The sequence below is a fragment of the Psammomys obesus genome, unplaced genomic scaffold (assembly GCF_907164565.1).
Source record: "Psammomys obesus unplaced genomic scaffold, mPsaObe1.curated_primary_1811, whole genome shotgun sequence".
In the NCBI taxonomy this organism is placed as follows: Eukaryota; Metazoa; Chordata; class Mammalia; order Rodentia; family Muridae; genus Psammomys; species Psammomys obesus.
This window is the reverse complement of record NW_026596091.1, coordinates 11,817,497-11,840,501: the sequence shown is the minus strand read 5'-3', so window position 1 is coordinate 11,840,501 and position 23,005 is coordinate 11,817,497. Positions and strand designations below refer to the sequence as shown.

At 44.4% G+C, this 23,005-nt stretch overlaps 1 protein-coding gene across 1 annotated transcript in view; it reads left to right on the top strand.

The window, feature by feature from the left end:
- The window catches only part of Plxnc1 (plexin C1), a 149,798-nt gene that overhangs the window by 25,100 nt on the left and 101,693 nt on the right, over positions 1 to 23,005 (top strand). Inside the window, exons 3-4 of the mRNA XM_055627954.1 lie at positions 9,073 to 9,207; positions 13,114 to 13,214. Of these exons, the coding sequence (XP_055483929.1) occupies positions 9,073 to 9,207; positions 13,114 to 13,214 (236 nt within the window). The remainder of the gene's footprint in view (positions 1 to 9,072; positions 9,208 to 13,113; positions 13,215 to 23,005) is intronic.

The following is a 23,005-nucleotide window of genomic DNA, read 5'->3' as shown; positions in this document are numbered from 1 at the left end:
CCCTTTATAAACAGTGTTTTTTAAATAGCTCTATCACGTTCTGTTATACGGGAACAAAATTTTGAACGTGAGCCGAGATACTGGATCACTGGATCACTTTTTTAAAAAGGCTCTTTACACACACACCACCACCACCACCACCACACCAAGGAAGACAGCACTGCCTCCAAAGGTAGGATTTCAATGATGAACCATGAAAACCCTAGAGACTTTATGATTTGCTAGCACCATTATTACCCTCCTTCTGCCTTTGTAAAACTGTAGGGAAACTGAAGAAATGTGGAACTCAGAGGTCCTGCCCTACCAGTTTCTTAGCAGCTGTTTGGTGGTCAAGTACCAAGTCGTGCCCCCTCAAAACTCCCATCATTTCCCCATTTTGCACATTGTGTATGCGATAAGCTTTCAAAGCTGACCTCCACCGAGATCAGCTCAGAGTGTGCTGACTCTGAACTCTGTTTGGAAATCCACATGGCGTGTGTCACACGGGGTGTGCCTTCGGAGTCCTTCTCCAACTGTGGTAGAGTCTGTCGTGCAACTTGGAGTCCTGTGAGCCTGACTCTGTTGCATTCTCCTTATCTCAAGGGCAGAGTAGAAGATGTTTGAGCTTTTCCAGGTGGTAAAATAAGTAATAAGGGAATATGCACGACATTTGGAGTTTGTAACTTTATGCATGCCCATTAACCCCTCTTACAGGCATGAAAGATAAGAAGGGAGGAATAGTAATAGCCAGCATTCCTGAGCTCTTACTATGCACCTGCCATCAGAATCAACTGCAGCATGGGTTAATTCGTTTAATCCTTATGAGTCAATACTATGACCATCCCCAGTTTATCAATGAGAAATCCCAGGGCTTTAGGGAATTAGGTAGCTGGTTCAAGGTGATTTGAACCGAAACAATCTGTCCCCAGAGCCCAAGCTCTTATCCTCTAGCAAAACTGCATCTACAGTTTAAATGTAATCTGTAGAGCTTGACAGAGTGCCTGGGACAAGCTGTGGACTTTTCTGCCAGGTATTGGGGCATCTGGGTTGGTCGCAAGACACCAGTGTTTGAGGTTTCCTGAGAAAGGGGCCATGGTTTCTGTGGTTTCTAGTTTGTTCCTATTTGGGGACAGTTTCCTGCTGCTGAGGGCTGAGCCCTTCTTCTTGGGGCTGCAAGTGGCTCAAGGGGACCTCTGCACCCCCCAATAGAGCCTGGCTTTCCCAAGTGAGCTCCTTTTGAAGAACAGTAAACATTCTGTGCTTACTTTGAATGGTCTCCTGATAGGAGAACTAGGATTTCCCAACTTCCTTGGTGCTGAGGTAGGGTGCAGGGTACAGGAAGTTTATGTCATGCTCTGTGCCCACAACCAGCAAAAGGGTATTTCTCACAGGCTTCATCAGCACCAACAACTTATACTGCCAATATGCTCCTCTCACAAATGGCTTTTCATTTTCCCAAACCGTGAAGTAAAATCAAGTCAGTTCCAGAATGTGCTTCCAGAATTCAACCAGAAATTCTTGAAGAATCTCTCTTGACCTCTGGCTGTTAGGGTTTTCAAGTGAATCTAAGAAAGAGTTTTAAAATGAATTATTTTATTGTACTCCCAAAGGATGTAAAAATAGGGGAAAAAAAAAGAACCTAGGGCAAACCCCAAGCTGGTGGGGAGGAAAGTAATGGACCCAATAGTAGAAACTGCAGGAGGCGTCAGGCTTGGAAATGGGCTCTGTGGTTGGCTGTGTAGAATGTCATAGGAAACTTATTTCAAGTTTATTCCATTTCTCCTATTCCAGTTTGTGAGTCTGGGGAACGGTCACTCCCAAGTAATAGACAAGTCTAGAACTCAGAGTCCATGTACCTCTCCAGCTACATACATGAAATGAGCAGACTGGAAACTGTCTAATCTTTATTATTCCCAACTACCAAGGCCCGCTGCAAGTATTAGATAATTGTTTCATGTGTGTAGGGGAGAAGATTATGTCTCCTTCCCACTGTTTGTTAGGAAACCACTTCATTGAGAGAACAAACAAGACAGTTGGCTCATTTACCTTTCTACTGACCGGCTTCAGAGAAGGAGAAACAGGAGAAGAAATCTGGCCTGAAACATTTTAGCTTTGTTGAGCATGGCTTTTCTAGCTCATGGCAATCATAAAGGATCAAAGAAATAGTGGTTTTGCTTGGCTTATTTTTCTTCTCTGTCTTTCTCATCATGGAGCATGGAGCTGTCCCGTGACTGTATGGTGTGGAAATCTCCACTCGATTAATTTTAGCAGTGTGGCTGGGAGTTTTTTGTATGCAACAAAAATCTCAGGACTGGTTAATAGCCTACCATGAAGCTTCAGGAAGATGTCAACAGAGACACTACATTGATATGAACTGAAATTCTCCATCAGGGAAAATTTGTCTTCTACTCAGGCCTTGGCTGGAGGAATGTGAAGAGCTTTGGGAAATCTTGAATGCTAATAGAGTAGCATTCTGCTTAATTAATACTTTTCTGAAGCCTTTCTTCCTTCTGCACCAGGCAGTGTTCTAGCTACTTGGAGACAAAGGTGAATCAAAATAGATAGGTGTGCTAATCCTAGCACTTGGGAGGCAGAGGCAGGAGGATCTCTGTCAGTTGGAGAGTGAGTTCTAGACCAACCAGGGTTCCATAGTGACACACCTGTCTCAGAACAGCAACAAGGAAGATGAGCCTAAAAAACAAGCCTTACCCTCCTGCCGAGTGAGTGTGGTGTGGGCAGCAAAGGCAGAAAACAAGTAATTTAATTGTCTACTGATAAAGTCATTTCAGAGAGTAAGTGCTGAGAAGAAAACAAGAGGGATGGAGAAAGAAAGACAGTGGTTGGAGTGGAGAGGCAGGCAATCAGGAGAGCTCCTCGGAGGAGGTGAGTCTGGATGATGATAAGTATCTAAGACTATACAAAGAGGAGGCACAGAGTGACTCCAGATTAGGTGACAGGCTGGAAGCAATAAATAAAAATCCACACGAATCACGCCCGAGCAGCATGGTGTGCGAATTGGATGAGGTTTCTCTTATGCAAAATTGCACCCGTTTTGGGTTGCTGTGACTCATGGCTCCTTCCTGCACTGCTCCTCTGATCCTATTTTTTTCCCCAAAGCCACTCAGCTAAACTGGGCCAGGGAGCAATGCTTTCCCTTGCTGTAGTCTCCGTGGCTTTCTCTCTCTGCTCAGCTATCCTCACGCAGTCTGCCGTTGAAAGTCCGAGAGATCCTCCGTGAGCCTGGGCCGTGGGCTGGGAGATGTGAGCGGAAACCCATGTGGATGAAGGAGACAGATGGGACCAGGGACCACACAAGCAGATGTCCCAAACTCTCAGTGGAGTACATTTGGGATTGGGGAATAAAAATTAAAACTTGCCCTTGTTGTTCTGTCCAGGGCATAGAGGTGTAGAGGAGGTCATTGTTTGCATAATCCAGCCAAAAGAAAGGCAGTTTGACCCACTCTCCTTCAAAATTTTTAAATTTTCAGTCGATTTATTTATTTATTTACTTACTTACTTATTCATTCATTTGTGGAACAGGACCTCACTGTGTAGCTCTGGTTGGCCCAGAACTCTGTATATAGACTAGGCTAGCCTCAAACCTCCAAGAGATCTCCCTACCTCTGCCTCTCTGGTATTGGAATTGATCATTTGTGCCACCATGCCTGATCCTATGTCTTTATTTTTAAAGATAATACATGGCCATGGTTTCAAACCACATAGTGGTTCATCGTGAAATACACCCATTCCTAACTTCTCATTCTAGGCTCCTGCTGCAATCAAAGAAAGAAGTTTCACTGACAGCTTTCTACTGTGTGTGTGTATGTATGTGTATATATATATGTTTATGCCTATATGTGTATATGTACATGTATGCATCTATAGACATGTGTGTACATGTTCTATAGACATGTGTGTACATGTATAGATGCATACATGTACATATACACATATAGGCATAAACATATATAGAAGCATACATGTACATATACACATATATGTATAAACATATATATCCACATACATACATCCAAGCAAAAGAGGGGTCTTTTCTCCTCACATTTTTATTGAACATATAACATATTAAATATATGTGTGCATATAGAAACAGTTGTTTTTATGTAAATAAACTATAACATGTTAAAATACTATATGAACAATAAAAATGCTTTCTAATTTTTAATTTGTAAAAGTTTATTATTATTTATTACAATTTTTAAATTATCATTTATTACAATTTATTCAATTTGTATCCCAGCTGTGGCCCCTTCCTCATCCCCTCCCAATCCCACTCTCCCTCCCTTTTCTCCCCCTATGCCCCTCCCCTTAGTCCGCTGATAAGGGAGGGCCTCCTCCCCTTCCTATTGGATCTTATCAGGACTGTTGCATTTTCTTCCTCTGTGGCCTGGCAAGGCTGCACCCCTCAGGGGAAGGTGATCAGAGAGCCAAGTAATCCAATTGAAAAATGGGGTACAGAGTTAAACAGAGAATTCTCAATAGAGGAACACTGAATGGCAGAGAAACACTTAAAGAAATGTTCAGTGTTCTTAGTCATCAGGGAAATGCAAATCAAAACAACCTTGATATTTCACCTCATACCCATCAGAGTGGCTAAGATCAAAAACTCAAGTGATAACACATGCTAGAGAGGCTATGAAGAAAGGGGAACCCTTCTCCATTGCTGGTGGGAGTGTAAACTTGTACAACCACTTTGGAAATGAGTCTGGTGCTTTCTCAGAAATTAGGAATAGCACTTCCTCAAGATCCAGCTATACCACTCCTAGGCATATATCCAAAACATGCTCAAGTATACAACAAGGACATTTGCTCAATCATGTTAGTAGCAGCTCTATTTGTACTAGCCAGAAGCTGGAAACAATCCAGATGTCCCTCAACGGAGGAATGGATATAGAAGTTGTGGTACATTTACACAATGGAATACTACTCAGCTTTCTAGTTATATTGATGGCTGAAGAGGACTTCACTTTTTACACTATTGTTTAGGTAACCCTGTTTGTTTTTACACTATTGTTTTCAGAACCTTATTGTTTACATAATTCCCTATTACTGATATTTATATAGTTTTACACTTAAAATAGGATGCTATGATGAACATATGTTGACACACACACACCAGAGGGCTTTAGGGTCCGAGAATATATGCTTTATAATTTTCATGACTAACTAGATTGTTTTCCAGATGGGTCTTAGTTCCAGCACCCCTGACACTTGCCCCTTCACACCCAGCATCCCTGGTGAGCAGGCTGTGCCAAGGATCTTGTTTAGGACATTGTTGATAAGCCCTGGCAAGGCATACCTGGGAGCAATCAAGCGTTTTTAGGAAAGAAAGGCTTCCCTGCCTTAATTGGGATTGTGGGAGGATGCTGGTACCTCGTCTTCAGCGTGTCAAGTAAGCAGATGGGTGTCGGCACCCTCCTACCTTCCCAGCTGCGCGGCAAGGGTAGATGGCTTGAGACTCTGTCAGAGGTGCTATACAGTCCCGACTCACCCAACACGTATGAGAGATGGTGCTTTTATGATTTTATGTCTCTTCTTATTGTAAAGCAAATTCCAGACGCTATGACATTTACCCCAATATATTTCATTATGCCTCTCTGAGAAATTATTATCATGTTCCCAACTGTGACTATAATGTCATTATCACAGTTAACAAAATCATCTGTAATTCCTTAGGATTATCTACTGAATATAGCTGAAATTTCACAATTGATTAAAAATACACTTAAAATTATTTGGTTCAAATTGGTGTCTGGAGCACACTTGGTTGCCTTTTGCCTAAAGCACCCCTCCTGCTTGCTTTATTCTGTCCCACTGGCTTACTCAAAAGCCAGGTCTGGGTCCCGCAGTGTCTCTCATTGTGGATCTGCCAGTTTGCTTCCTGTTTTATTTAGCTTGCTCTGTGACTTCTGCTTCCTAAGCTTCCTGGAAGTTAGCACTGAAGGTTTGCTTTGGTCCAGGTTGAAGGTTAGGGTTCGAAAGGTGGCACAGGGCGCTTTCCCGAGGGAGTTTGACAGGATGACTTCCTGAATTGGGATGGAAGCAGCACCCTTTCTTGATGCTTACCTGAGAGTCTTTCTGTCAATCTTTTTGTTGTTTAGCTAGCTTCTTCTCTTTCCTTTTGGACCATTCCTTTCCAGAACCATAGCAGCTGTTTGATTCTGAGCTAAGTCATAGTGAAACTTACAAGTTAGTTATGAGTTAGGCAATTCCTGGCAAGCCTATCACTTTCGGGCTCAGTGCCTGCCTGCCCCCTCGGTTCCAGCCACCTAACTCTTCTCTGTAGGGTGGCCTTGTTCAGTAGAACTTTGCATACTGATGGAAGTATTCCGCACCTGCACTCGCCAATATGGCAGCACTAGCTGTGGCTGACTAGTGAGTACTTGAAATATGGCTAGGATGAGTGAGAAAGTGAGCTTTTAATTGAACTCAAATAGCCCTATGTGTTTGGTAGCTACCATGTTGCAAAGCACATCTCTAGAGTCATTTTCAGATGAGCCACAGATCTTTCCTACCACTCTGAGACCTAACTGCTGCTATTTTAAAGGGGGATTTTTTTTTTCAGCGTGGGTTTGGTTTTGGTTTTTCACAACGGGGTTTCTCTGTGTAGCCCTACCTGTCCTGGAACTCACTCTGTAGACCAGGCTGGCCTTGGACTCACAGAGCTCCACCTGCCTCTGCCTTGGAGTTCTGGTATTAAAAGGGTGAGCCACCGCTGCCCGGCTTTAAGGTGGATTTTTAAAAAGTCATCTTTAATATATTTTGGTTAACGAGATTGACTTCCCCTGTGCTTCTGCTGTTTTTGCTGAGTAGTCTTGGGATTAGTAGCACAAATCCACTGGGGATTGATCAAACAGATGATGGCTTGAAGTTACGGGGCAATGCCAGACTCAGAAGCATGCCAGGAGGTGAAGAGTACAAGGAAGCTGTTGCCTATGATAAATAGCTGGTGATGACACAGCAAATGCTAAGGTGCCATGAGGGTATGCTGGGGTAGGCATGTAACTGCTCATGGGATAGATGAGTGTAACTTGGACCCATGTAAGAAGAGAACCAATTCCTGCAAGTTGTCCTTTGACCTTTATACTTACATACCCATGCCTTCACCCTGTCCAACAAGACACATAAAAATAATTTAACACGTAATAAAAACATGAATTTAGGTATCTAGATGTTTCCAACTGACAAAAATGTTGATGCCATCGCTTTTTAAAGGACTGAACTGGTTGGAGGAATAGATCTGAACATGATTTGAACGTGGTCCCTACCGAAAGGGAACTTGGAATCTAGCCATAGGTTATTATACATTGGTTATTGATTGCATGTTAAGTATCTCACGATTCTTCTTCAGTTCTTAGAAGAACCTACAAAGATATTATTAGCTTCAGTTTATAGACAAGGAAAGGGTGGTTCCAGAGGTTGAGTAATGTATTAGTTCAAAGTGGCATGGCTGCCAATTAAAGGCAGAGCCAGGCCTATCCCAGGTCCCCATGCCAAGTCTCTATGATGACAGTGGTAGCTCATCTGACCTGCACACATGGGCCCTACGTCTTTGCCTTGCCACCCATCTGTTCCAAGTCCTCGATGGGGGTTTCTTTTCCTCCAGAGTGGAAGGCAGGACCACACATGCTGAAGGACCTGTGCCTGCCTCTTCACCACGTGACTCCACTGCTCATCTTCTGCTCTGTCATACCACATTGGCCTCTTCCTGTAGGGACTCTGCATTGACTGGGCCTCTTTAAATTAAACAAACAAACAAACAGAAAAACCCAAACAAACTTGTGCTATGGTTCAGCAGTTAAGAGCACTGGCTGCTCTTCCAGAGGACCTGGGTTCAATTTTCAGCACCCACACAGTGGCTCACAGCTATCTGAAACTCTAACCTCAAGGGATCCGATGCCCAATTCTAGACTCTGCAAGCACAAGGCATATATCTGGTGCCCAGTCATCCATGCAGAAAATACTCATGCACATAAAATGAATAAATTAAAACCAAAAAGGTTCATCCAGAACTTAAATGACTGCCAGTCTCTTTAAAAGGCCCGCCACAAGCCCGCATTCTCCGTTTCTGCTTTAAGGTCTCTCACTCATCACGTTCAACCGTATTGTGTACTTACTAGTCCCAGTGTGTGGACGAGGCCACTGTCTACTCCCCAAACTGCCATGCGGTGTGCACTTCGTGAGGGTAGGATTTCTTTCCCTGATCTGGTTTTTCCCACTTCTGCCCCACCGCCCATTGTGTTCAGAGCTATTTTTCTAAACCCCAAACAGTCTATAGGTGATCGGTAAATGTTTGTTGACTGAAGCTGAATGACACTCAGGTGTCTAATTGCCAAACCACAGAATGCTGATTTGCACCTGCTTCTATTTTATATGTAAACACATACACACTTGTCTATCCCTGTGAACTTGTCGGGGTGGCTTTAGAATGCATGACTATGTAGAACCCGGAGGAGCCACAGACTACCCCATGCAAATATATGTTGAACAGATACTGCCTTTAGTTTCAAGGTCACTCTTGGCATGGTACTAAGGAAGCTGTTGCTTGTGGCTTCTGATAGAGCCAGGTCTGGTCAGAAATTGTGCAAACAAGTGTTCACAGGTAAGAATACTGCCCCAGAATTGAAGGGTGGCTGTCTGTCAGTGTTTTGGTGACTTTTTCTCTTGCCCTCTAGTTGGTATTTTCGGCCTTGTCAAAGATAGAGTTATGAGAGGATGATTAAGAAATATATTCTCCCACCCAGTCATACAGACATGCACATCATACATACACACACTATGTATGTATACCTGTTCATATAGATATATATGAAGCAAGAAATGTTACCTATTTATACAATATTTTTATTGGCTGTATTTCCGATGGTGTGTTTTTCACAGTTGGGCCTGTGCTTACAGATAGTTTCATGAGTAGGGAAAGAATATGGCCTTGGGGTTAAGCTACAGGTCTTACTATCCTGATATTCAGAATACTCACTAGAAATTATATTTCTTTCCTTTCTTTCTTTCTTTCTTTCTTTCTTTCTTTCTTTCTTTTCTTTCTTTCTTTTTTTTTTTTTTTGAAAAAAACGAAAGGTTGTTCTTGGTGAGAATTTGACTTCAAATTGTCCAGAGGTCATCTATGAGATTAAAGAAGAAACACCCGTGTTCTACAAGCTTGTTCCTCATCCTGTGAAGGACTCCTACATCTATCTAACAGCTGGGAAAGAGGTAGGTGAAGATGCTGGTTATTGCTTCTGACTTACGAATAGCAATTATTTCATTGATGTCTTTATCTAGTGGCAAAGCTTTTACTTTGAGTCACCAGGTTTAAACAGCGCTGGGGGCTTCAAGGAGAGCCACAGCGGCTCAATGGCATGGAATTAAAACCCATACTGACTGTCGTCAATAACTAAGCAAGAAATATTACCCATTTAGACAATTTTATTATTGGCTATATTTCCAGTGCCAGATTTTTCGGGGGGGGGGGGGATGTGTGCTTGCAAATGGCGCATAATCAGCAAAGTAACTGAATTTACACATTTATTGTGTGGGCTCTGAGCGGGGAGATGCGTTTATGAGAATACCCAATGGGACTGGCTTTGGAACTCGGGGTTAATATCAGGCCACAGTCTCATACACATTCATGAACCAGGAAATCTCTGTCACTCACTCTACACTCTCTCTCTCTCTTAATTTAGCTGGATGTTTTAGCTTTTCTTGTTTCTGCTTACTGAAATGAAAACAATACCTTTTCAACATTTCCTTTGTCTTTAAGAAAACGGAATGAATTTTAATTGAGTTATCACAGTATGGGAACCATTGTTCTTTGTATGGTTTCTTTGTATATGCGCTGAGTTGTGTTCGCACATGCACATGTGTACCATAAAGAATACTAATGACACGTCTTAGGAAATTACTACTCAACTCATATATGAAAAGTCTAAGACTGGGAAAAAGTAGTTCTAGGAGATATATATATACATACATATACATGTTGTGTGTGTTTGTGTGTGGGTATATGTATATAATGTATATGTACATACATATGTGTATGTAGATATATGGTGTATCTATAATGTATATGTGTATACATGTATAATGATGTATAATGTGTCTATGTGTGTATGTATCTTTAAGAGGACCCATACAAAATGACATCAGATTCCAAACTTGTGAATGATAGAATATCCTGGCCTGGTAGTTTTGACCCATGACCTTTGAACACTAAGTATGAAGAAGGTAATGGAGACTTAGATAGTTATGAATGGATGTCACAGGTGCCCCCAGCCCTGTTTCTCACCCTTTCTCCTTCAGCCGTCCTCAGGAGGATGGTCCTACTCATACTTGCTTTTTGAGTCACAGGAGGGGACGACAGGATCAAACATTCGTAGAAAGTTGACAGTGTTCTCTGCAGCTGGAAGAGTCAGATATATGCAATAACACATTAAGATGGTCACATCTAAACCCCACAGCCTTTTCACCTTGCACAGCCTTCTGTTGCAGGCTTGCTTTGATATCCAAATACTCCTTATCATGTCTCTTCCCTGGGATCCCATATTAAAGACTTTTGTCGGTTCAACTGTGTTTATTAAGTAACCATTCCCATTCCCAGGCTTTATTTATCAAGGACATCTCAAAACTGCCAGCCAGAGTACTGACTGTGCTACAATGCAGAGCTGATAAAATTCCAACCCCCCAAGCAAAGACACTGGAAGTCTGGCTTAATCTGTGCATGTTTTTCTATTTTGTTTTTTGAAATGTTGCAAATAACTCATAAATTCTCATCACTCCCCACAAAAATTCTTTCAGAACCCTGAAACCCAGTGCTGTTGATTGAAGACTGCCATGAGTGCACCAAAAGTAGTTCAGAGATCTTCACTTCCCAGAAAAGAAAGACTTTTAGTCCCTGTTCACTTGCAGCCTGAAGACCTTAGGGACAGTTTCCAAGAAGGCGTCAAACTTCTTGTCCCTATAGCCTTCAGTGTAGCATTGTTGCAAGAGGTTCTGCTGCTTAGCCAACCATGGTGGAGCACTCTTATAATCCTAGTACTTAGGAGGCAGAGGCAGGAGGATCGCAAATTAAAGCTTGGGCAAGGTAGATGGGCTACAGAGCCAGACAGACCTTGTCTCCAAAAAACCTAAAACAAAAACCTATTAGTTGAGTATGGTTGTGCAAACATGATCACCCAAGAGTCCAAATGCAAGGAATGTCCCTCCTAGACATTAGGAAGATATTATTAATTTAAAAACCCATGGAAAATCTGTAAAGAGGTATCAGTATGTGCCCATATAGATGCAGATATGTGTACTGATGAGGAATAGTTCCACAGCGTGGTAGTGGTCTAATGTAATAATCATAGTACCTTATCTTTTACATAGAGTTATGTTTGTTTAAGTACATTAAATGGTCATTCTTGAAGAATGTTCTAGAGACTCATATTTCTCTGAAGGTTCTCAGCAAGTGTTTTTGGTTCTGTGATCCATTGTTATTAATGTCTTTACAGTATCATGGTGCTGGACATATTCAAAGGCTCACACAAGCCTGTGCTGAGGAAACTTACTGTTCATGTTTGCTGGACCATGGCACCATCTTCTCCCATAATAGTAATAGCTAGTACTTATGACACAACTTCTTTAGCATGCTTCGGACTATGCTTGCAATAACCCCGTGAAGTCGGTTGTACCAGTGCCGTTTTCACAGGCAAGGAAACAAGGTTAGAGAGATTATGTGACACTTAATAAAATCCCTCAGAATTAGAAAGATGTTTCATGAGCTGCAAGGAAATAAATATCCACATTCTGGTTAATTCTGGCTTAGATGTGCGGTCTTCCAGCTGCATGTGTCAGCAGCACAGAGGACTATGGAATGAGAGGGCGCAGTGATCCTGCATGACGTCAACGCTGCATTGGAGGACCGTCCTCAGGACATGCCCTGTTTTCACCACAAACTCGTTCTAGAATTCTCCATTTCTCTACTCATACCTCCCAGCATGCACAGCTTCTTAGGATAATGAGTTCCACAAGTTTTCTTACTACCTGCTGTGCAATTTTGCCTTCAGAAAATGTGCCAGGCAATCCATGCTTACCACTGCCTCTGCTTGCTGCCAGGATCTGCCCAGCACTATTGACTGATGAACGGGAAAGGCCCTCTAGGGACAGGGGATGATTTTAACTCCCTCTCTATCTCTTTTTTTTTCCTTCTTTCTTTTTCTTGGCAGTGCTGGGAATCAAACCCAGCACCTTGAGCATGCTAGACAGGTGCTTGACTACTAAACTACACCCTTAGCCCTGTCCTGTTTCTGTTATCTGCACTCCCAATGGAATGGATGTGAGCCAACTAGCCAGGACTGGAAGTGATGGAGGTCCCCTAACACCACTTCGTTTCTGCATCCCTTGCTAGACTCATGCTGATTGTTCTGGGGCAGAACGCTGCTCACTCCCAGACACTCATTTCCATAGTGCCACTGCTTATACTGGCTGTCCCTGTATGAAAATGAGGTGACTTGGCTCCATGATACCGATGAAAATAATTAGCCACAGATCAGAAACCTGACTATGGGAGGACTCACCTGAGAAGTCCCTTAATAATATAGGCTCCTCAACCCAACCAATACTCAGCAAAAGTCTCCGTTACAGGGGAGTCTGGGAGTCTGGGAGTCTCGTCTCTTGATATTTTCTAGGGATTGGTTCTATAAAGCCCTCAAAAATTTGCATATATCCTGTATATATCCTCCTGTACACATCTTTATGTTAATTATAATGCCTGCCTATAATATAATACAATAATGTTACTATTATATAAATCATTCCAATGTACTGCTTAGGAAATGAGAGAATGAAAATGCCCTGTACAAGTATAAACACAATGTTTTTTTTCCAAACGTTTTTTATTTGCTCTTCGTTGAATCTGTGTGTTCAGGAGCCGCTGAGTTGAATAGGGATGACCTTCTGTACTTTCAGAAGCTCCCTGCACTGCAGCATAACCTAGAACTTGAGTCCTGCCGTTGGATGCCACTGTGGAGAACCGTTCAGGACTCAAGTTGATAAACACACTCTTGGTGCTCCCTGTGGCCCCGCATCACACCTCCAGCATTTCTGTGATTCCGTCTGAACCGATGTCCTCTTTATTTTCAGGTGAGGAGAATTCGTGTTGCAAACTGCAGTAGACGAAAATCATGTTCGCAGTGCTTAGGCGCGGCAGACCCCCACTGTGGCTGGTGCCTCCCGCTACACAGGTATTTCCTGAATTCTTTCTCACCAACTCACATTCTCCGGAAAGTGTCATGTGGCTCAACACTTGTTGCCCTACTTTAATGATCCCTTCTCACCCAGTGAGGAAGCAGAGCTCCCCAGGGCTGAAATACAAGGTGTAACTATAATTCATTCTTGAAGATGGTTCCTTGCCATGCCAGTGCTATCAAGTCCTTTGACCCAGGCCACACAGGGCCACCCAGTCTGGGGGCAAGAGGGGCAAGAATGTGACATGAAATGGGAGAGGCCAGTGCAGGTGGATTTTCTGTTTACTTCCTACCAAGTTCATCAAGATGAATTCAGAAAGAGAGAGAGAGTCAAAAGGTTCTCTGTTGGAGAAGAAAAAAAGAATGGGGATGTTTGAAAATTTTCAAATGAATCCTCATCATGCCATGTATTCCGCTTGCTCTGTGGAAGCCTTATTATTGATGGCATTGTCTTCTTGCACGCCATATAGCCGTGGGCCTGATGTACAATCTCTGTCTCAAGGCAGAATCTGCCCAGCTTGGTCTTGAATTACGATGTACGCGACCCATCTAGGCTCTGGGGCGACTGGTAGCAGCTTCCTCTCCATGGCAGTTTCTAGCGTCGCTGGGACCAGCCTGGTTGGATTTGCTGTTGCCATGGCAACCCAGTACTCCAGCTCTTGCTATAGAAGCAAGGAGGAAAGAGCCTTCACTGCAGCTCAGGCAGGAATGAGAGGGGGAAAAAAACACAAGCCACATAACAGTGGCTGTCAGATTGGTGCTTTCAGTTTTTAAAGGTGAACACAGATTAAAAAAAAAAAAGACAGTATAACAGGTAGAGATGGGGCAGAGGGGCAGTTGTGGGAAGGAAGGGCAATAGAGAAGTGAATGGGGGCAAGCAGCAGACATGAATGGAGAGGGGCGATTATGATGTAAGGGAGAGGCTCGGGAAACAAACTAAAAATATGGAGATGGAATGAATTAAGAGTTGGCGGAGGAAGTCACAGTCAGAGCTGCTGCAATATGAGCGACTGCCCTCCTCCTTGCCCTCCTCCCCTCCTCGAGGGGCTCTTTCCTTCAGAGTCCCTGGCAGACAAAAGAAGCTGGGCTGAGAAAACTCTCATGAATAATTGTAATTGGGCAGGAGCCTTTTCTTCGTGTTACATGCCCAAGAGTAGACTTTAAGAAATTAACTGATCACAGCCAGTATTATATGGTTGCTGCATTCTCCCCCCCCATCCATTCCATTTCTGTAGCTTCTCTGTGTGTCTTTGGAGAGCTCTGGGCAGTTTATTCATGGGTGGTGGTGATTGAATAGCTGCATGTAGGTAGTGACTGCTTGTTCAACAAGCTTGGGCCAGGAGTGGATGCGAGGTGCCCAAGCTGGTAATAGAATTTTGGAGTTGGTATTTACAGAAGCTTATGACCAGAGCAGGGGTTTGGGGAGAGTGATGACGGAGAAGGGAAGATGTTCAAGAGCTAATCACTCAAGTACTGGAGGACTCATGAACTGGAGCCCTCACGAACTGGAGCATTCAAGCACTGGGATGTTTAGTCAGAGAGCAACAGAAGGGGTTAAATAAAATATGAAGAATCAGAGAGGGAAGAGAAAGCATTTAAGGGAGGAATGTGTTGCCAAGGAAGGAAAAGGAGGAGAGAGCAGTGTGCTCTGCCAGCTCCTGCCAAGGAGGCCAAATGGGGAATTGATCACTGGACTTAGTAGATGGCAATCATTGATTGTGACAGAGGCCTGTTTGGAGGGGAGCTAGAGCCACGAAAGATGGTGATCGGTGAGCAGGGGAGACTACTTGGGGTGTTATTACGAATGGCAGAGGAGACACTGAGCAGATTCTGGGGCAGAAAGTAGAATCCAGAGAGTTTAGAGTTCTAAAACATTTTTTCCATTACATTTCAATTGGAGCGTGCTGCTGCGTATTCCACAGCCCGTGTGTGGAGATCAGAGGACAGCTCGTGGGAGTTGGTCTCTTCTTCTCCCATAGGGCTCTCAGGGACCAAACTCAGACTGTCAAGCATGGCAGGTAAAGCAACCCTCCACACCATCTCACCAGTCTTAATAAAAGTGTCTGGGGCTGGAGAGGTTTCGGTTTAGTCGGTTTGGCTCTCCAGCACCTATATGAAAAGTCAGCTGTGCTAGCATGTGCCTGTAATCCTATTGCTGGGGAAGCAGAGCAAGGAACACCTCTGGAAGTCCATTGTTCAGATAGTCTAGCCAAATTGGTGAGCTCTAAGTTCAATAAGAGGCCACACTCTCCCTTAAGAAAGAGCAAGTGTGGGTGTGCACACACAGGACTCACCAGTGCTTCTCTGTGTTGTTGGGAAATCCAGAGCAAGCGAGAGAGAGAATATGTTGCAGTCCTAATACATCAGTGGGAAGGGTAGCCTCAGACCAGGAGGGGAGGGAAGTTGTAGAGTCTGGACTTCAGTGCTGGTAGAAGTAGAACGGGTCTCAGGGTCTATTCATATTGCTCTTAACATCCTCTGTGACCTTAGACCAGTAGGAGCAAGGTGTCTAGAGGAGCCTGTGGAGAGGAAGACCTGGAGGTTTGAGAAGGAGAACAGGAAGCACACAGGATCTCAGGCAAAGAACAGAGAAAGAAAATCGAGTGTGGTGTCTGGCAATACCAGGGCCCTCCTGATGCTGATGATCTTGCCTTTGGAACAGAGAGCACAGTTTGCCGTGCTCAAGTCTAGTCTAGCTTCAGGGCTGTCTTTGATGGGCAGGGTAGAATTCAGTTAGCCAGATTAGGGACAAGTACCAGAAGGGCGGGACCTATGGAGTGACCACTGTAGACATTGATGTGTATAGTTAGGTTCTCTTGGGTATGAAGGAGGGAAGTAGGGATACACTCTGGGTAAGAGACACAAGAGGGTGGTAAGATTCATACACTGGACCTTTCCTTTGGAGAACTGGGAAGGAAGTACTGGATGGGCTATGTGGGCTCAAAGCTGAGGCTATAGAGGTACAGAACTGCTGGAAAGGATAATGTCTGCAGGATTGTTATGTCATGGAAGAAGGGATGGAGGACATGATTACTGGGCAAAGAACAGTCAGGGGCCTACAGTGGTCACCAGGATATTAGATGAATCTGTGTGTCAGTCTCAGCCATCAAGAAGAAGGATGGGCCCAGTATTGAAGAGGGAGGGATGAAATAGTCAATAGAGGTAAACAGTAAGGTGGATGAGGGTTGGTTCCATAAGTGGTTGCATAAGGAGGAGTCAAGGATGGTATCCATAGACAACATGAATTTCAGTTCTGGGAGGTGTTCATAAAGAAAACAATGACACAGAGGCCATCAGGCCCAGTGGGCTACCTATGGTAAGTGAAAAACAGCAGCCAGCAATTTCGTTGGTGGTTCTCAATCTTCCCAAGGCTGTGCGACCCTTTCATACAACTCTTGGTGTTGTGGTAACCCCAACCATGATTTTTTGTTGTTGTTGTTGATACTTCATCACTGTAGTTTTGCTATATAATTTTCTATTGCTATGCATCGTAATATAAATATCTGTCTTTTCTGTATGGTCTTGAGCAACCCCTGTGAAAGGATTGTTCAACCTCAAAGAGGTTGTGACCCACCGGTTGAGAACCATTGCTATAGAGGGACAAGCTGTGTTCCCAGGGGAGAACAGTAAAGCAGGTGAAGGGGACTGTTAGAGAGTTGGGTGAGGCCCTCAAGCCATTCTTAACAGGTAGCTATAAGGTCTCTGTCCTGCTTCCCTGCTTCTCCTCTTGTGCCCTCACCCTTGCTGACCCCTTCCCAATAGGAACCATCTTTTAAAACTCTCCAGCAGATGGTACCCTCCTAGATTAATTGCCCCCATCGGTTCTTCTTCCTGGAACACAGCCTGACCCCCTACTGCAGACAAGGCATTCTCTGATCTCCAGCTCTGACCTCTCATGCCACTTCCTCCTTGGTTACTTCGGCCTCACTGATGGTCTTTCCAGTTCAAGAACATTCCAATAGCATTCCTGCCCAGGGTCTTTGCGTGAATTTAGAAGTTTTCCATGTTAGCATACTTTCCCCTGCATTAGCCATTTCCTTGCTGTCTGGAGACATTTCTCTCTCCACTTGACTACCCAATGTTAGATAGCCACGCCCTACCTACTACTATATTATGTTACTGTTTTGTTTTCTTCTTGTCCCATCATCGTAACTTTATTGCTCTACCTCTCCCTGTAATACTATTGTATTACAGTGTGTTCCAAAACCATCTTGGGTTAAGGTAGGTTGAGTGACTGGCAGGCAGTGCCAGCGGCTTTATGTATAACAGACATAACGGGGTCAGGGCTGGTGGTCCTCCACAGCTGCATCGCATCGCTTGGGTCCCAGCTGGCTTGGTTCTGGCCTAAGATAAAATGAAACCAAGCTTCAGATCTGTGACTCATGTTAAGCTCTTGGTACCATTCAAAATTAGGAATTCTAAAGGGGATGTTTTCGGATGATGGTGGAGCATCCCACTGTGTTTATTCTAAATGTCACAGGTTTATTTAGAAAAATAATTTCTTTTCTGTCTTGAGAAGGTTGAACTTTCTTGTATACGTGTCTAGAAAGTAGATTTGGGTAGGGAGGGGGGCCAAGAAAACAATCTTAATTTCTTTTTTTTATTTGGTGTTAAGAATAGGCACCCAGTATAAGCAGACAAAAAAGAAGAAGAAGAAGAACAATTAAGTAAACAATGAGGTCTAGAAAGTCTAGTATTTTATTGTGGGAACCTCAAATTCAACCTGCGCTGCATTTGTGTGGGTGGGTGGAAAGGGAATTTTTTTTTTTTTTCAGGCTGAATATCTTGGGGCTGGAAGCAGTTCCTCTGCTTCTCCCATATTGCAGAGCATAGCACATGTGTTCAGTTATGGATTTCCACAAAACTGGCAATCCTCAACCAATGAGCTGATGAGGTTCCAAAAGTTCATTTGCAAGTTGGTTTGACTCACAGAGTACATTTCCCCATAGAAACAATGTCACAAATCGAGGGTGGACTCCCAAGCCAGCCCATAAAATTCAGTTTCTCTAATTTCAACAAGTATTTGTTGAAACCCTACCAAGGGCCCAGTGTGGGAAGTGAGATAGCTAGGCGCGGTTGAGAAAATACAGATGCCATTCGTGGCATTAAGGGATTAACATGCAAGCTGGGGAGGGGCAGACATGTCAGTGTTCATTCAGTCAGCCATACAGCTGATCATCAACATCTATGAAGTACCCACTTGTCCTAAGCCTGATGTTCCACCTACAAGCACAGTTCTTGTGTAGATGGTGTTTACAGTCTAATGATGGGTAGAGATCAGTCTATTTTGAGTTTCTGTTTCAGGAATCCCTAAGGAGCGACTGCTCGATTCTTAGTGGCATAGAGCACAGGTCTTTATTTGCATTTGTTTTTCTCACGTAGGGATCCACTTGTCAGCTGTGGGGAGGAGTGAGAGGTTTGTGCTGTGCTATAGTTGGAACTCAGGTTCGGGTCATAGGGTTCTGGTTGTGTGCCTACTCTTGTTTAAGTCAGCAGATGTAGAAGACACTGAGCTAAGTCATGTGATGCACTCGAAGCCTCTGCTCACATCCTGTTTACTGATATTCCGTTGCTAAAGCAAGCTCCACATCAGTAGGGTAAGGAAATATACTATTTTCTTCTGTGCAATTGGATGTGCTATAAAATGGCATGGCAAAGGCAATATATAGATGAGTCATTTTGATACAGGAGGGCTTAAGAACTTGGGAACGTGAATCTGATCTCTGGAAAATAAAGGAGATGAAGGAAACAAGGTCATTAATAGAGATAGGCATGGAAGACATATAGGATTTCATAGAGACACAGATTGAGCATCTAACTCAAAACTAAAAGGTTGGGGAAAGCTTCAGGAAGAAGAGGGTAACTCAGCCAAATCTGAAGCATAGTCAGATATCAGGACGGGAGGCTGGCTGAGGGAATAGGTTGGCAAAAATTCGATGAGTTCCTGGCCTGAAGGAAAGTGTGAATGAGCACATGGCGTAACAGGTGGTCGGGGCGGAAGATGAGGGGAAACATGGTCAATGGGGCAGAGGAGGGAAGGACTTAGAAGTTGTGTTAAAGAACTTGAATTTTATGAGAAGATTCTCGAGTTATTGCCCAGCTCACAACAGGAGAGTGAACAGCTGAGCATGATTTTTGGAGCAAGATGAGTCATCCCTGGGAACTGGGAGGTGGCAGACCCCTCAGCAGGTGGCTGAGGAACCTGGGGCTGGGTTATCGTGGTAGCGGGGAGAAGCAGGTACGTCTAAGAGTTCAACAGCTATTTGGAAGCGAGCACTGTCAAGATTTGGTGATTAATTGAATTCTCCCTTGAGCATGGCACACTAAAAATAGTGGCCGTAAAATGAAAAATAAGAGATCAAGGGTGGCCGCCATTTTTTCTGGGAGATGTATTCTTTCTCCCTTGACCCAACATCGCACAAAAGAAAGAACTGACAGCCCCAAAAAGCTAGATTCTTCCTGTGGCTCAGGTACTGAGTAGGTACTAGGTCAGGTAGGGGAGGACTTCTGAGAGATTGTAGAAGGGGGTGAATTCTAACTCTTTCACCAGCGATACAGGGGGCTCATCTGTAGGTTACAGAGGGTCACGTGCAGATAACTGGCTTAGGGGACCAGATAGACAGAGGTGTTCTTTACCGAGCAGGGTGTAGGAGGGGAGGGGTACTTGGGGCGAGCAACAAACAGCATTGACTGTCATACTAGCACACCAAATGGCACAGCAGAGGAGAAAGAAATGAAGCTCCTCAATGGTCGCATGGGATGGGATCAGGGCTTTTGTCTGGGTGATCTGCACGTTTCTTCTCCATCTATGCCAAAGCAGGGCTGATTGCTAGTATCCACATTGGGGACTGCTAAGAGTATTAAATCAGGTAATAGCCATTGAAATCTCAGGCATGATCTGACTCCTAGCAAGTGTTGGGGTAATGTCAGCTACTGGGGTCAGGGTCACCCTCAGCTTCATAGGGAAGGTAGTCTCAAACTGGGCCTGAAAACATGATGTAGATTTTCACAGGTAGAGAGGGTTGGAGGCGTTTCATGCTGAAGCAGCAGCTCAGCCAGGGATCTGTTTAGGAGTGGCAGGTTGGATTTTGTCTCTAAGACACTGGCTAGGAAGGAAGGAAGGGATAAGGTGCTGGGTGGGATCAGGAAGTGAAGGCTCTGGGTTTAGATTTAATTAGTATGTGCTGGGGGCACATTAAAGGGTTTTAAGCAAAGGACCATGTCTTTAAAAGATTTGTGTCTTGCAAAAATTATCATGATGGCAGGCCAGATGAGTTTCATCAAGTCGGGCGTCAGATGTACTTACCTCCCCTCTCCTCGTGTAATTTGTAGCGTGAGTTCATCTTGTATCTCCTCCTGGCTTGGTGGCTGCTTCTTGGGGAGCAGTCATACAATGAAACCTAGACTGGGTCCTTCTCAGAAAACGGGCTATGCAGGAACAGCAACTCATGCCCGTGTTCCTTAACAATCTCCATGCACAGGGTTAGAGGCAGAGCCCCCAACATGCTAATTACAGGGTTTCTGGATGCCCCCTTGATTGTTTGTATAAATTTAACCTCCCCCTATATTCTTCTGCGTGTTTTCCCCCCATGGTGACAGCTGGAAGACCTTCAGGCGACCCCTAGAAGCTGTTTTGAAATCCTCAGCCACTGTTGGGCTATACTACATGTGTGACTCTGAAACAGATCATTTCTCAGCTCAGTCTAGTAGCAAGCAGCCCATGGCCCAGCCCCTGTTTGAGCGCTGATTGCTGGCAGAAGCAGAGAGGACCTAGACATGGGAGAGAGGTGAAGAATTATGAAGAGCTGACTAGGAACCCTTCCTGGTGCCCAGCTTGCTTTCCTGTCTTGAGGCCTCTCCTCTACCTAAGGAGCATTTCTTCAAAAACCCTGGGCCAATTGTTAGCCCCATGGGAACTCTCGCCACCAGGGTGCCATTGTTCTAAAACTTGGCAGTCCATAGTGTGACCACTATGTGACCACGTGTGACCACCTTCTGAAACCCCAGTGGACAATGTCCATTGCAGATGCTGCCCTTGCATCCTGCCCTTGTGGCATCCTGCCAGCAAACTCCAGCAGAGGGTGCTGTCACAGATAACCTGCCTTGAACACAGACCTCCATGAGATCCCGCCCTTTGCCTGCTTGTCCTTCCTGGCACCCAAAGCAGTCGGGTCAGAAAGACTACCACCCCACATTATAGATGAGAAGACAGGTGTGGACTGTCCTTGATCTCCAACTGCTAGTGTAAGAAATACTTGGTGTCTTCAAAGAGCGTGAAATGTTTACTCTGGAGGTGAGCATTCTGAAGTGGGGGTTCACTGGACTATAATAGAGGTGCGGATAGAGCTTAGAGAAACACCTCATTTCTTTCCTCTTTCCAGCTTCTCAAGGCAGCTCACATTCCTCATCAGCCTCTCCTTCCTGCATTTCCAAAGCCAACAGTACAGCCTTTCCAGACTCCTCAGGTTCTAAACTCTTATCTCTGATCTTTGTGCTCACATTGGCCTGCAGATATAATGGCAAAGCCCTACCTTAAGACCCTTAACTATTCCACATTTGCAAAGTGTTCACCATGAAGGGGACATAGTCATGGGTCCCAGGGATTAGGATGTGGGCATCTTTAGCTGCTATTTTTCACCAGCCTCAGATTATACAAATCTGGGTTTATCTCCAGCCCCTAAGCCATTCCATTGTCTACCATGGTAAGAAAGAGGCAGAGAGACAGGAAGGAGAAAGGGTCCCTCAGAGAGGGCAAAGCTGGAGCAAGTGCCCACATGGACATCTCATAATAACCTGTGAACTGAGAAGGAGAACGGATTTCAGGCCCCCTCCAGCTTCAGAAACCACTCTACTCGTTCATCCAACAAATATTGAACACCCGCTATGTGTCAGATGCTGTCCTCAACTCTAGGACTGTCAGCACCCCCCAGTAAGTTGCAGAGATCCCTACATTCATGCAAGTCCTTTGAATAAGGGATTTGAGTTTCCTGGAGTAGCCATAAGAGAAGTTACCAGTTAGTGGCCTCAAAACAACACAAATGTATCTTTTGCACTTCTGGAAGACCTAAGTCTGAAATCAAGATGTCAACAGGGCCAGGGACCCTGTGGAGGCTCTAGTGAAAGACCTGCCCTCATGAGTCCCAGCTTCTGGTGGTTCCTGATGCTCCTTGGATCGTTGTAGAATAGCTATTTCTGCCTCAAGTCTCCCTTGGTCTCCTTCCTTGTATGCATCCAAACCTCTCTCTCCTTTCTCTAGCAAGTTACCAGTTACTGAGGACTCGAATCCCAGGATAATGACATCTTGAGCTCCTTAACTAATTACTCCCTCAAAGATTGTTTCTAAGGAAGGTGGCACTCTGAGGTTATGGGTGGGCATGACAGTGGCCTCAAAACCAGCAAGGAAATAGCACAGGAGAAGGCAAGCAGGAATCAATAAAACTGAGAAAGGGAAAGAGGGACACTGATTAGGAGTTGGGGAAGGTTAGCAGTTTTAAATTTGGGGTCCTGGAAGGCCTTGTTGACTGAAGAAGCATGAGCAGCTTTCAGCATCACTGTGATATTTAGCGGAAGGGCCAAAAAGACACTTGGAGACAGAAGATCATTCATTATACATCTACCTTCCTTCCCTCTTTCTTCCCAGCTGAAGATGTGTCCTTGTGTATATCTCAGGCTTGAAGCCTGTGCGGTGACACATCTTTATGGTCCAGTGAAACTCTAATGACAGTGATAATGATAATAATGGGATTTGGGGGGTTAGCCCCTCCTCCTTGTGTGAGGACCCCATTGTG